Raw genomic sequence first — 13,420 nt, 5'->3', positions numbered from 1 at the left:
TGGTCAGAACCTGCTGAAACCCACCTCTGACACACACCCTGCCTAAGCTTCATAGCATGTGAATCTTTATTATAAATTAAGATTTTTTAAATCCTCAATTGAGAGGAGGTGCTAATCTCCCTGAAATCCAGCTCCCAAGGAAGGTGAAAATATTTTGCCAATTAATGCTGCGCCTGAGTTTTAAATCTCAAGGGCGCTTTTCCCGAAAGCTGCTAATGTCAGACTCGACTCGGGAAAGCTGCGGAGACATTTTTCGTTTACATACATTTGTAGGTTCAGCGACTGGATGACAGACGTGGGAAATTACACGTGGGAAGTTTAGCTCTCTTTTTGTTGATTTTTAGAAAGTGCACAGAGTGAGAAATTTGCATCGAACGCATTTAAGCATCTTGAATACATTAAATATAGCTGTTGCACTGCAGTTCTGCTGAGGCAAGATTCAGTCAGAAAAAAAGATTTTCGTTTTTATTATTTTGCATAAAGGCATTTGTTCTTCTTTCTTTCTTTCTTTCTTAAACATAATCGTAATTCACCCACGGGGTGGAGGGAGCAATCTGAATTTATCCTGGGACTGGAGACGAGCCACTATAAGCCCAGCAAAATGGCTTTTCTATATTTCAACAACAAAAAATATGATCTATGTTACTCAGCCTTGCCTTGGAATTAGGGTGCAACTATACTATTTTCACGGACGCGGTGACTCAGTGGCTAAGATGCTGAGCTTGTCGATCGAAAGGTCGGCAGTTCAGCGGTTTGAATCCCTAGTGCTGCCTAACGGGGTGAGCTCCCGTTAACTTGTCCCAGCTTCTGCCAACCTAGCAGTTCGGAAGCATGTAAAAAAATGCAAGTAGAAAAATAGGGGCCACCTTTGGTGGGAAGGTAACAGCGTTCCGTGCGCCTTTGGCGTTGAGTCATGCCAGCCACATGACCACGGAGACGTCTTCGGACAGCGCTGGCCCTTCGGCTTTGAAACGGAGATGAGCACCGCCCCCTAGAGTCGGGAACGACTAGCACATATGTGTGAGGGGAATCTTTACCTTTTAATACTATTTTCAACGAAGTTTGGATGGGACACATGGATTATACTATTTTTTTTTTTTGCTTAGTTCATAGTTCCTACAGGTAGTCCTCGACTTACGACCACAAGTAAGCCTAAAATTTCTGTTGCTAAGCGAAAGTTAAGTGAATTTTGCCTCATTTTACGACCTTTCTTCCCACTGTTGTTAAGTGAATCACTGCAGTCGTTAACCTAGTCACACGGTTGTTACGTGAATCCGGCTTCCTCATTGACTTTGCTCATCAGAAGGTTGCAGAAGGGGATCACATGACCCTGGGATACTGCAACAGTCATAACTATGAGTCAGTTGCCACAGCGTCATGTCACTATGGGGATGCTACAATGGTGGTAAGTGTGAAAAATTGTCACAAGCCACTTTTTGTAGTGCCATGGTAACTTCGAATAGTCTCTCTAAATGAACTGTTGTAAGTTGAGGACTAGCTGCACTTGATCCACCAATGAGCATTGAGAACAGCTGCTAATTTGATTCCTGACGACCTGAGACTCAACTAAGAAATTTAGGGTTTGAGGGTTGCTGCATTTCTGGAAGAGGACTCACCCGACGATCCTGAAAAACCCGACATCCAAGCGAGTCGCTTGTCCCGTTCTGCGACGTATTCACTCTGGAAGATGAGAAGGTTTTCAGAAACAAGAGACGGCCCACGGCTGTCCCATTCGAACAGGATCCCAGGCCTATCTATACTCTTCGCTTTTCAGAAAACTCAATACTCTGAGTAATCACCTAAGTAATCTTTCGTAGCGAAGATGTGGAATGGGACAACTTTTCAAAGTCAACTTTCAATGGCCACTTCGCCATGGCCAACTGTCCATGGCCAATTTGTCATGGCCAACTCACCATGGCCACCTCACCATGGCCAAATCACCACGGACACATCACCACGGCCAACTCTGCATGGCCAACCCGCCGTGGCCACCTCCCCATGGCCAACTCGCTGTGGCCACCTCACCACGGCCAACTCTACATGGCCAACTCACTGTGGCCACCTCACCACGGCCAACTCTACATGGCCAACTCGCTGTGGCCACCTCATCATGGCCAACTCACTGTGGCCACCTCACCATGGCCAACTCTGCATGGCCAACTCGCTGTGGCCACCTCCCCATGGTCAACTCTGCATGGCCAACTCGCTGTGGCCACCTCACCATGGTCAACTCGCTGTGGCCACCTCCCCAAGGCCAACTCTATATGGCCAACTTGCTGTGGCCACCTCCCCACGGCTAACTCTGCATGGCCAACTCTTTTTCAAGAGGCAACTGGATTTTCTGGTTTTTCTTTGAAGACATTTCGCTTCTCATCCGAGAAGCTTCTTCAGATTTCACCACTGGCATGCACCCATGAGCGAACTGGTAGCGACGGGATTTGAATCCCACTACTGACCTGTTCCTGTCTTCTTTGACTTACCAGGTGTGCATCTGTGTTAGGCACAATATAGGCTGACAGCTTGTAGGTTTTCATGTGCTCACGTAAGGCCTTCAGCCTCTCGCCCGTCACAATCGCCGTGGGTGGCAAGTACTTACAGCATAGAAAAACAGGGCGGCAAAGGGTTTAGGAGAGGAAAGAGAGGAGCAAAAGGATTAAAGAGGTTAGCATTTGTACAGTTACTTTTGTGTACAATCAGCACAGGGGTGGGTTCTAATTTTTTTTTACTACCGGTTCTGTGGGCGTGGCTTATTTTGTGGGCGTGGCTTGGTGGGGGGGAGTAATGTGACTGGTGGGCATGGCCAACTTTTTTTTTAAAAAAAAACTTTTTAAAGCATTTTTTTCTACAACCTTAAAAGGTTGCAGAAAACAATGCTTTGAAAAGCCTCTGCCGATCAGGTAACTCAGCTGGGATCGTCAGAGGCTTTTCAAAGCATTTTTTCTACCACCTCTTCGGCTGAGGCAAGAGGCTGACTCTATAAACCACTTACAGAGTGCTTTCAAAAGCACTATGAAGCAGTATATAAGTGCTATTGCTAATCCTTCCTTCCTTCCTTCCTTCCTTCCTTCCTTCCTTCCTTCCTCCCTCCCTCCCTCCCTCCCCCCCCTCCCTCCCTCCCTCCCTTCCTCTCTCCTTCCCTTCCTTTCCTTCCTTCCTAGACAGCTAGTGGTGGGATTCATATGTAACAACTGGTTCGCTGCCCTAATGACCCTCTGGGTAGACGTGGCTTGGTGATCATGTGACTGTGTTGGTGTGGCCAACTCAACATCACTCACTGTTACAATGTAATAAGGGCTAACCAGAGAGGCAGTTTCTGTAAGCAGGGCAATAAAGATTAGGCTAGAAACAACAGCAGAATGTTTCCTTCCTGCCTTCCTTACAGGATTAGCCCTGTAAAGTGGAAAAAAACAAAATAAGATTTCTTCCAACAACCAGTTCTCCGAACTGATTAGAAAGTTAACAACGGGTTCTCCCGAATGGGTGCGAACTGGCTGAATCTCACCACTGTAGACAGCCATAAACCAAAGATGAGCACAGGGCTTCAATTGGATGGTTTTGGTTGTCATCTCCACTTTTCTGCCCATCTGTCTGTGGACATCCCTGGCAATCCCTGGTAAACTTTCTTTTACAGGTCCAGCACATCTTTTTATGACGTAAACCACAAAGAGGAAGAAACGGAGAGAGACGGTGGGGGAAAACGGAGATTTGGCTCTCAAAAATTTCATTGGCGTGATCCTGAAGGACTTGGGGGCTGCAAAAGTGGAACTGGATTGTCTCTTCTGACCAGGAAGGATGGGGCTTTGCACAGGCATCGGAAGTTGCCCAAACTTTATTATTTGGAGAAGCCGTTCTAACATATTATCAAATCACACATTTGGGGCAAGGTTCAGGAACTCACCGGTGGCTTAGTTGTACAGTTTCTTGTGTCTTCTGATGCAGAGCGTGCTTGCTTAGGATACCCTGTGATGCAGCCTAGGGTGAAAGGAAAAAAAAACTTTTATTCAAGGAAGCCTTCTTTAAATGGCCTGGGAGGTTTGAACATCCATCCATCCATCAAGTAATTCACAATGCTGTCTTTTTCATTTTTCCCCTTTTGTCAAAACATTGGATGGGGAAACCACACATCCATTTCCTCCTGCATCTCCGTAAATAAAAGGATCGGAAGCACTTCCTGCTTTTTTTAAAAAAAAGTCACACTAAATGAGCCTGGATAGCTCTGCAGACTAAAAGCATTGTAATTTAACACCAGCTGTCTGCAATTAAAGTAAGATCGAATCTTGCCAGGCTCAAGGTCGACTCAGCCTTCCATCCTTTCTAAGGTAGGTAAATTGAGGACCCAGTTTGTGGGGGCAATAAGCTGACTTTGTATAAAATATACAAAAGTATGAAGGCTATTGCTTAATGCACTGTGAGCTGCCCTGAGTCTCCGGAGAAGGGCGGCATATAAATCAAATTAAAAAAAAATAAAAATAAAAATAAAATGTACATTTTGCACATTTAATGCTTTGGTGCGTTTGAATCTATGCTGCTCTCTTTTGATCTGACCTAGTTTGTGACCGCAACATTTGAACATCATTTCTCCTGAGCAGGATATTGGATCAATTGCAATCTGGAGACGAACACCTCTTAACATGGGAAAAGTTTTAGCGTAGAAAAAAAAAAGAAAAGTTTTCAAAACAAACTGTGAGTGGAATAGTGGATGCTGCTCCACGCTCAAGATATTCAGTGGTCAAGGTCGGTCACCTTACTGTAGCAGTCAAGGCAAAACATTGCATGAGAGTTTCTCTCAAGTTTCCTTTCTTGGCAGTGGCAAATACCATATTAATGCATCAAATAGTCTGCAGTTTGCTGATACTGTATTGCAGAGGTCTTCAAACTTGGCAGATTTAAGACTTGTGGACTTCAACTCCCAGAATTCTCCAGCCAGCTGGCTGGAGAATTCTAGGAGTTGAAGTCCACAAGTCTTAAAGCTGCCAAGTTTGAAGACCTCTGCAATACAGTATCAGTACTGTAATTAGCCATTAGATCTCACCTAATGATTGAGCCTAGCCCTGCTAGAACTATATGCAAAAATTAGCAAGTGTTGGTTGGATCCCCTCCAGTTCTAATTATTAGACGCTGGATTTAATATCATTAAGAGATAATGTGCATCCCTTTACTTCAAAATGGGATCAATTAGTCTTAACAATCTCATGGCCCAGAGGGTTCTGATTGGCTATGATTGGTTTCATCTTATATTAACAATACAGTAATATCCCAGATGGTGGGAAACAGTGGCTCAGTGCGAAGACGCTGAGCTTGTAGATTGAAAGGTCGGCAGTTCAGCGGTTCGAATCCCTGGTGCTGCGTAATGGGTTGAGCTCCCGTTACTTGTCCCAGCTTCTGCCAACCTAGCAGTTCTAAAACACGTAAAAATGCAGGTAGAAAAATAGTGACCACCTTTGGCGGGAAGGTAACAGCGTTCCGTGCACCTTTGGTGTTTAGTCATGCCGGCCACATGACCACGGAGACGTCTTCGGACAGCGCTGGCTCTTCGGCTTTGAAATGGAGATGAGCACCACCCCCTAGAGTCGGGAACGACTAGCACATATGTGCGAGGGGAACTTTTAGTAATATGGCAGAGAAGGGAACTACATTTCCCAAAACCCCATGCATTTCTGCTTTGTCCCTTGGAGTGCATCTAAACAAGATTTTTTTCCCATGGTCCCCCGGATCAGGAGGTCCTGCAGAACTAAGAAAAGGAAATGAAAGTGACAGAAAAGTGTCACATCATGCAATATTTCAGCAGGTGCCCAGGAAAGAAATCTCATTGTTAATTGCTACATTGTGGGTCAAATCTACCCAGATGAGTCCTTCCACTTTTTCTGTACTCACCAGACCACTGAAGTCATGAGAACTCATCTCGAGAGTAACACAAATGAGAACATCCTTTCTCTTGGTTGCTCAGTTCCAGGAAAGGGTGTCCAGGTCTCAAACCACAATACGTACCATGAAGGAAGAGAAAAACCCAGGCTCGTAGGATGTAAGAAACGGAGGCCATGTCCTTCTTCAGACTCGCGACGTTGCCAAGAGAATAATCTCAGGAACAGATTAATCCCATCAACCAGGTGAGAGTCCAACTATGCCGATGTCACAAAGGTGGAAGAGCAGTCCAAGTCAGTCGAAACAACATTCCAGATTATCCAGCTCTCAATGCCTCTCTTTCTGTTTTCTCCAGTAAAGCAAATAGCATGTGATAGAGAGAGAGTGATGCAAAGTCCAGATTTCAGCATCGGAAAATGATTTTGTTTTCCTTTCTGGAACATCGGCGCTGATTTTTCAAAACAAAACAGGAGAAGCTACTAAACCGGTTTTATTGTTTAGTTTACACTGCAGTTGTCTCTGGGTTGAGCCCAGGCGTGGCAATCTTGGGTAGGAAACCATGAAGTCTATGGAAGTCCAGCAAGGAACTGGCTTAACTCTTTTTAATTGTTTAATTTTAATTCGTTTTTTAAAAAACGGGGGTATTTTAATTAGTATGGGCCAAATTTATCTAATATGTTTTAAATTGTTTTTAAATTGTTTTAAATTGTTTTATTGTTTTATCTTGGCTGTTCACTGCCCTGAGTCCTTCGGGAGTAGGGCGGTATATAAATCTAAATAAACTGAAACTGAAACTGAAACCAAACATCTAAGAATTACCCAGAATGATGCTGGGTGTCCTATGAGCAACGTGACCAGACGTCCCACTTTTGGCGGGACAGTCCTGATTTTTAACAATTTGTCCCGCGTCCTGCAGCGTTATAAAAAAGTCCCGATTTTTGGACTGTGGACCTACCCTGTCCTGTAGGGACAGGGGAAAAGAGAGGGACCCCTTGGACGGCCGAGAGGGACTGGCAGGTCCCTTGGGGCCGGAGGAAGCCCTCTGAGCCGGCGGCGGGGGAGCGGCAGTCATGGCGACTGCCTCGAAGCCCGCGCGAACCGGAGAAAGCACTGTGCAGGAGGAAGAAGAGAATGGGAGAGCGAGGTGTTTGGAAGCCGGGTAAGCAAGACTAAACCCAGGCGGGAACAGCGCTTAAATTGTGGTTTACAAATGTGCCCCAGCCTTAATTAGCGGCTACGGAGGATCGGGGCAAGAAGATTTACAAAATGGTTTTTAAAAGGGAAAGACCCATTAACTTTATAAAGGTTTGCAGACTTTATTGCTAATTGGGAATGACTGCTCTTTTGGGGAGCTATAAACTTTGAAAAACTGTTTCTTTTTACCAAATGGGAATGGATTATTCTCGGAAGAGAGAAAAGGAAAGAGTTGATAAGCGGGACCTTTTTAAACAAAGGGAAAAGACAAGCGGATAGGCTTTGGAATACACAAAATGGAGACTGTGAGGAAGTGAAAGTATAACTGTGGCTTGTTAGCAATCTGGAAGAGAAACTGTGTGTCTCGTTAACTTAACTGGACTACTTTGGCAACAAATAAGAAGCTTTGATTTTGGAGAGACTCAATTTGTCTGTCGGAAACTTTATTGATGGAAAGAAAGAATAAATAAAATGGATAAATGGATAAATATAATTCGAACAAAAGGAAAAAAGGCGTGGCACTAAAAGAAGAATTGATCATACATGGAAGGATATAAACGAATCAAACTTTATAAAATTCTTAACAGTGGTAATATTGAAAATGAAAAAGAACAATTTTGGACAGATGGAAAAAAGATTAAATGGAATACAGCAGGTTATGAGACAAGAAAAATAACACAGTTTGATTAAATTAGAAATGTAATGAATATCTGAAGTCTCAATACTGATACGAAGAATTATGTGTGTGTATATGTGTGTGTGTGTGTGTGTGTGTGTGTGTGTGTGTATACAGTTAATATCTTGGGTTTCTTCCCGTGTAATTGTAAACATATCCTTAAAAGGGTAGTAGCGACGTTTCGACGAAATGTAACCCGAGATATTAACTGTACACACATATATACCCGTGAAAACTTACATAAACAAATATATATATATATATATATATATATATATATATATATATATATATATATATATACACACACACATATGTAGGTCTTTGGTTATTCGGGTCTTCTCCCACGTAAAATTGGAAGTGTCTTGGCGACGTTTCGACGAAGTCTCATTCGTCATCTTCAGGCTGGTGTTCTCGGCTTCGTGCTTCCAGGAGCAAAGGTTAGGGTTAGGGTTAAGGTTGCTCCTGGAAGCACGAAGCCGAGAACACCAGCCTGAAGATGACGAATGAGACTTCGTCGAAACGTCGCCAAGACACTTCCAATTTTACGTGGGAGAAGACCCGAATAACCAAAGACCTACATACAAACACCCGCGAAAACCTGAGAAAATATATATTTGTTGTAGTTTTGTTTGTTCCCCTTTGTTACTTTTCAGTTTTTTTGTTTTTCTTCTTTCTTTTTGATACTTTCTTTGTTCTTTTCTATTTTTGTCTTCCCTCCTCTCTTCTTCTTTGCTTCCTTGTTTTTGCTCTTCTTTCTTTTTCTCTTTCACCTTCTCTTTCATACTTAGTTATGAAATGAGACTATAAATGATTGAGTGAGTATAAGACCTTTCTAAATGTTCTAAATGCTTAAATGAATTTTTGAGATTTAAAATAAATATGAAGTAGATTATTTTAAAGGGAATTTACAACCTAGGAGAAAATGGATGAGAAGATATTTGTTAAAAACTATGCTGAGTTAAAATTGTGGCAATGAAAAGGCAATTTATGTTATATGTGAACTAATTAAAATGGAAACTAGCCAAAATAAAATATGCTGGAAATCAGCCCAATAATAATGGGAGTTATGGAGGAGACGATGCTGGAAATCAGCCAAATATAATACGTTGGACTTTAGCCAACAACAGGGGGAGGTATGGAGGTGACTATGCTGGAAATCAGCCAAAATAAAGCATGCTGGAAATCAGCCAAACAAAAGTTGGAGGTATGGAGGAGGATATGCTGTTAATCAGCCAAACAATAAAATGCTGGAAATCAGCCAATTAGGAGGAGATAGGGAGGAGGATAGGGATTTTGAGATAAATTTGAGAACATGAAATATGCAAAACCAAAGGCAAATTGACAAAGCTTTAAGGGTTAAAGATCTGATGAAGGGGTCAAGAGATTAAGACATATGGACTGAATTTTGATTTATTATTTGAAATAAAAAATAGAGCTGTATCTAAGTTGAAACTACGATGTGTGGTTAGAAATTGTAAGGTAAACAATTAGACTAAGAGATTAGAATATTTTTTTTTCTTTTTTTAATATTTTAATATTGATGTTAAAAGGTGTAATGAAGAGAGCTTGGAAAAGAACCAGAGATAATTGAACTTATAAATGAACATAACAATGAATTAAATGTGTACTTGGAAATTAAATTGGTGGTGATATAATAGAATGGTTCTGATCAAGATATTAGAGTTTATGACTAAAATTTTTTCTATGTTTTGACTTTGAATTTTAAAAGATATAATGGGAAATTGTGAATGGAGCTTTTTTAAAATGTAAGCGATTGTACCTTGTACCTCGATTGTATCGAGACTTCGCTCTCGAAAGAGATGTATTTTATGTGTTATGTTGGAAAAAATAAAAAAATATTTTGCAAAAAAAAAAAAAAAAAAAAGAACCCTCCCCCCCGGTCAATGGTGTCCCGCTTTACCAATGTTAAAATCTGGTCACTTACCTATGAGGGACTAGAGATGGTCCAGCTTTTCCTTGGCCCAGTGGTGTTTATATCATACAAGTCTTGACTTTGGAGTCTGAAGTGGGTAGAGGTAACCTCAACAACAAATGTGGCCGTTTGAGAAGAAATTGCAACCGACAAGCACAGCAAGAATCAAATCGGAGGAAGTCTGTGTTAGTTTCAGGCTGGGCAACAGTCCTATGAGTATTGCTCTGAGTAATATACTCCAATTGAACTGTTTTTTTTTTTTTTTAAAGAATTGAGTTGAAAAACTTCGAAGTTTTCACTTCAAAGCGTAAACAAGGGAGCTTCGTCTCCCGATGCAGCTGAAGGTTACAAAAACGAAGTTTGTGGTAGTCAGAAACATGGCAGGGCTCATAAAAACAGTCAGGCTGAAAAGGGGAAGGGTGTAAAAAAAAAAAGAAAAAGAAAAAGAAAGGAAATGAAGGATGTTTTTTTAAACAACAACAACAACAACAACAACAACAACAACATTGAAATGTAAATAATAGTTCAATCAAAAAAGGAAACAGGGATGCTGGCGGATCAGCAACTCAATAGTGAGTTCACAACGTCTGGGTTTAGTGTTTTTAGACAAGGGGGGGAGGGAGGGAGGGAGGGAGGAAGGGAGGGAGGGAGAGAGAGAGAGAGAGAGAGATGGGATCGAATTGCATCAAGATGCAAGCTGTGTAAGTTAAAAAGAAACATCTGCTGTGTGTCAGGCTGCTAACTTTGGTCTCCGTTCTGCTCAAAGGAAAAACTAGTCGTAGACGATCGGAAAAGTAAAAGCCAATGCACAAAATTAGCCTACAATTCATGTTTGGCGAATCAGTGTGAATGTTCTCAAGGAGTTGTGAACTTATAAATGCTCTGGGGGGGCTCTTCCAGATTTTGCAATGCTGGAGAGAACTGTTTTCTCCAGTGAAGGAGAATATTTGTAGCTCAGGGTTGAAATCTGGGGTTCCTTGGCGCTCTCTGAGCTTGGATGCTTTCTTGCAGGCGTTTCATGACCGAACTAGTGTAGAAAGTTAGCAACGACCCCTCTCTTAGAAGAATGAAATATTTTGAGAAATATTTAAAAAGGCAGGATAAAATATTTCCCCTAAAAGAGAAATTAAAATCTTAAGGGAGACAGAAACTCAGAGCCCTAGCTCCCTGCCCCTAGCAGATATTTTGTGCCCATTAAGAAAGACTGGGCCATCCTATCTACAAAACAAAAGACCTTCAGCTCCAGGATGATGGGATGAAGACATGACCTTCAGGACATAATAGGATTAACCCACTATCATCCAGCAGCAGAGCTCACTGCATTGCACAATCTCCTAAGGACATTGCATCACCCTCCAAACTTCAACCAAACCTAGCTCAGACAACCTATAGAGCCAGCTCCACGGCTCCATGGGAGTCTGACAACAGCCAATAGAATACACGTTCTTGCACAGGAACAGGAAGCTCAAGTGCAAAGCCCAAGAGAAGGTATAAAAACCCCTCACACTCAACTCCATGTGGTCAGCTGCCCAGAACCACAAACCACCATGTGGTTCTGTTTCATCAATAAACCATTTTTTCCAACCAGGCTCCATGTTTCCAGTGTCTTTTTCCCAGCTTGGAACTGAACCAGATGGATATTTCTTCCAACACTAGGTAATTGTTGTGGCTCCGTTACCTGAGCCTGTGTCATCATCAGGAGAGGACTCCGAGAGTGAAGAAGAGTTGGCAAGGCCTCCCTCTCCAGGACCCTCCTCTCTGGCAATGCCTTCGGTGTCCGCCGAAGGGCAAGAGATAGGGCCGGGGCCAAGCACGTCCACGCAGCCACAGGTGGACAGTGATGAGGGAAATGAGTCTTGGCTGGATCCTTGGCAGCGTCGCAGAGATAAGCATGCACAACAGAAGAAAAGGTGTGCCCGAGATTAGGCTGAATCACTGGACCACACCCCACAGGATATAAAAGGGAGCATGGTGGCCAGTCAAACCTTGTGACGAACAAAGCTGAAAGCTTCCACACCATTCTGCATCGCCAGACTTTTTGCTATAGACTTTGCTGGATTATCTCTGAACTTGATTAACACCGTAATTATTGAGCTGTTTCTTTTGATGTATCAGAAGTGGGGAGAAGTTATCTCTCCTCTTTGTAAATAATAAATTCTTGGCAGGCAGCCACTAGGTTGTTGCCAAGTTCCGTTATCATAAGGAAAAGGATTTTGCCGGCTGGTTTGGTCTTTAACTCTTGAATGTCTATTGATTGTGTGGTTGGGGACAGAACAATAATGCCATCACTGCTCTGATCATCACTGATGATGTTATCTCTTTTGGGTAATGAACCATCTGCAAGAAAACAACCAAGCTCAGAGAGCACCAAGAACCCCTTGAAACAGTGGTTATATCTGGCAAGGGTTGCCCAGTAAAGCTTCTCAGCTCTCCCAAAAGCTTTCAACTCCCAACCCACAAGATCTTTGTAGCCAAGGTCACCTCACAGCTCCTCCAGTCCTGTTAAAGACCTTGAGATTCTTTCAAGCTTCAGTCTAAATTGATTCCAGCTGCCCTTGCAGTCCCAAGATCTATTCAAACTACACTGATAAAGAAAATTATAGGAGGTTTTTAAGAAGAGACTGGACAAGCACTTGTCTGAAATGGTATAGGGTCTCCTGCTTGAGGAGGAGGGGAGGGTTGGATAAGAAGACCTCCAAAGTCCCTTCCAGCTCTATTCTATTCTGATTCTGTGCTTCATCTAGAGAAGAGGCTCCTCCTCTGCATCCTCTTCACTTAAGGGAGCTTCTGGAGGTTCTGAAGGCCCTGCCTCTGGCACCACATCTTCTTCAGCCTCCTCGGTGTCCGACTTGAGCGCCGGCTGCACAGGCTGCTGGCGCGACAGCCCACCAGCCTCCTCGTCGTCGGGATCAGCAACAATCCACGCAGGCCGCTGGCGGGCCACAACAATAGGGAATTCCAGATACTTTTTAAAAATTTTCTCCTATCTTGAGGAATCTCCCGGTAGAGAGCATGATTAATTAGGTAAAACAAGAAGAAACAAACAAAAGCAAAACAACCGAAAAGGAAAAAGAATACATTATTGTAAAGAAAATACGCTTAGGCCAGAGTGAAGGTAGAAGGAAAAATACGACAACTATTAAAAACAAATTTAAAAGGAAAAACACCTCCCCACTCAACAAAAATATAGATAGATAGATAGATAGATAGATAGATAGATAGATAGATAGATAGATAGATAGATACAACAAATATAAAAAAAAGGGAAATGTTATAGTGGCTCTCCTCTTTTTCTCTTAACCACCCATAATTTTTTATTTGGAGGGCCTCTCATTTGTATAAATAAATACATTGTTTAATCTTGTTTCTTTTACATATGATTTTAATTAACTGTCCTTTTTATCGTGCAGCAGGCAGTAATCATGTCTTTCTATTTCTCCTAATAAGATCAGTAAAAGAATTAAACAGGGCCATAACAACACAATTAAAATACACAAATAAATCCACATCTACCCCCATACAGAACTGAAAAACCGTAATCCATCTTAAAAGATGAACTTGATGGAGTGTGGGCCATCGAGTTGCTGTTCTTAGCAAACACACAGATGGATTTTTCACCCAGGATGATGGGCTCCAAATTTGGCCCTTCAGATCTTCCAACATTGCAACCATCATCACATAATCTTACAAAACTGACTTTAAGTAACAGTTCGAAGTTATAGCGGCACTGAAAAAAGTGACTTATGTTTGTT

The 13,420-nt window shown here is 42.3% G+C and overlaps 1 protein-coding gene across 1 annotated transcript in view; it reads right to left on the bottom strand.

Annotated features, from left to right (window-relative positions):
- XPNPEP2 (X-prolyl aminopeptidase 2) overlaps positions 1-9,846 on the bottom strand; it is a 40,231-nt gene extending 30,385 nt beyond the window's left edge. The window contains exons 1-5 of the mRNA XM_070951983.1: positions 9,681-9,846; positions 5,989-6,310; positions 3,899-3,972; positions 2,481-2,591; positions 1,617-1,680 (exon numbers count right to left, since the gene is read on the bottom strand). Coding sequence (XP_070808084.1) covers positions 1,617-1,680; positions 2,481-2,591; positions 3,899-3,972; positions 5,989-6,040 — 301 coding nt within the window. The 5' untranslated portion in view covers positions 6,041-6,310; positions 9,681-9,846. The remainder of the gene's footprint in view (positions 1-1,616; positions 1,681-2,480; positions 2,592-3,898; positions 3,973-5,988; positions 6,311-9,680) is intronic.
- Positions 9,847-13,420: the final 3,574 nt, after the last annotated feature.

This window comes from Pituophis catenifer, unplaced genomic scaffold, assembly GCF_029215685.1.
Source record: "Pituophis catenifer annectens isolate HBS135680 unplaced genomic scaffold, rPitCat1.0.hap2 SCAF_11, whole genome shotgun sequence".
Classification (NCBI taxonomy): Eukaryota; Metazoa; Chordata; class Lepidosauria; order Squamata; family Colubridae; genus Pituophis; species Pituophis catenifer.
The sequence above is the reverse complement of the archived record's forward strand: the minus strand, read 5'-3'. Positions and strand labels throughout refer to the sequence as shown.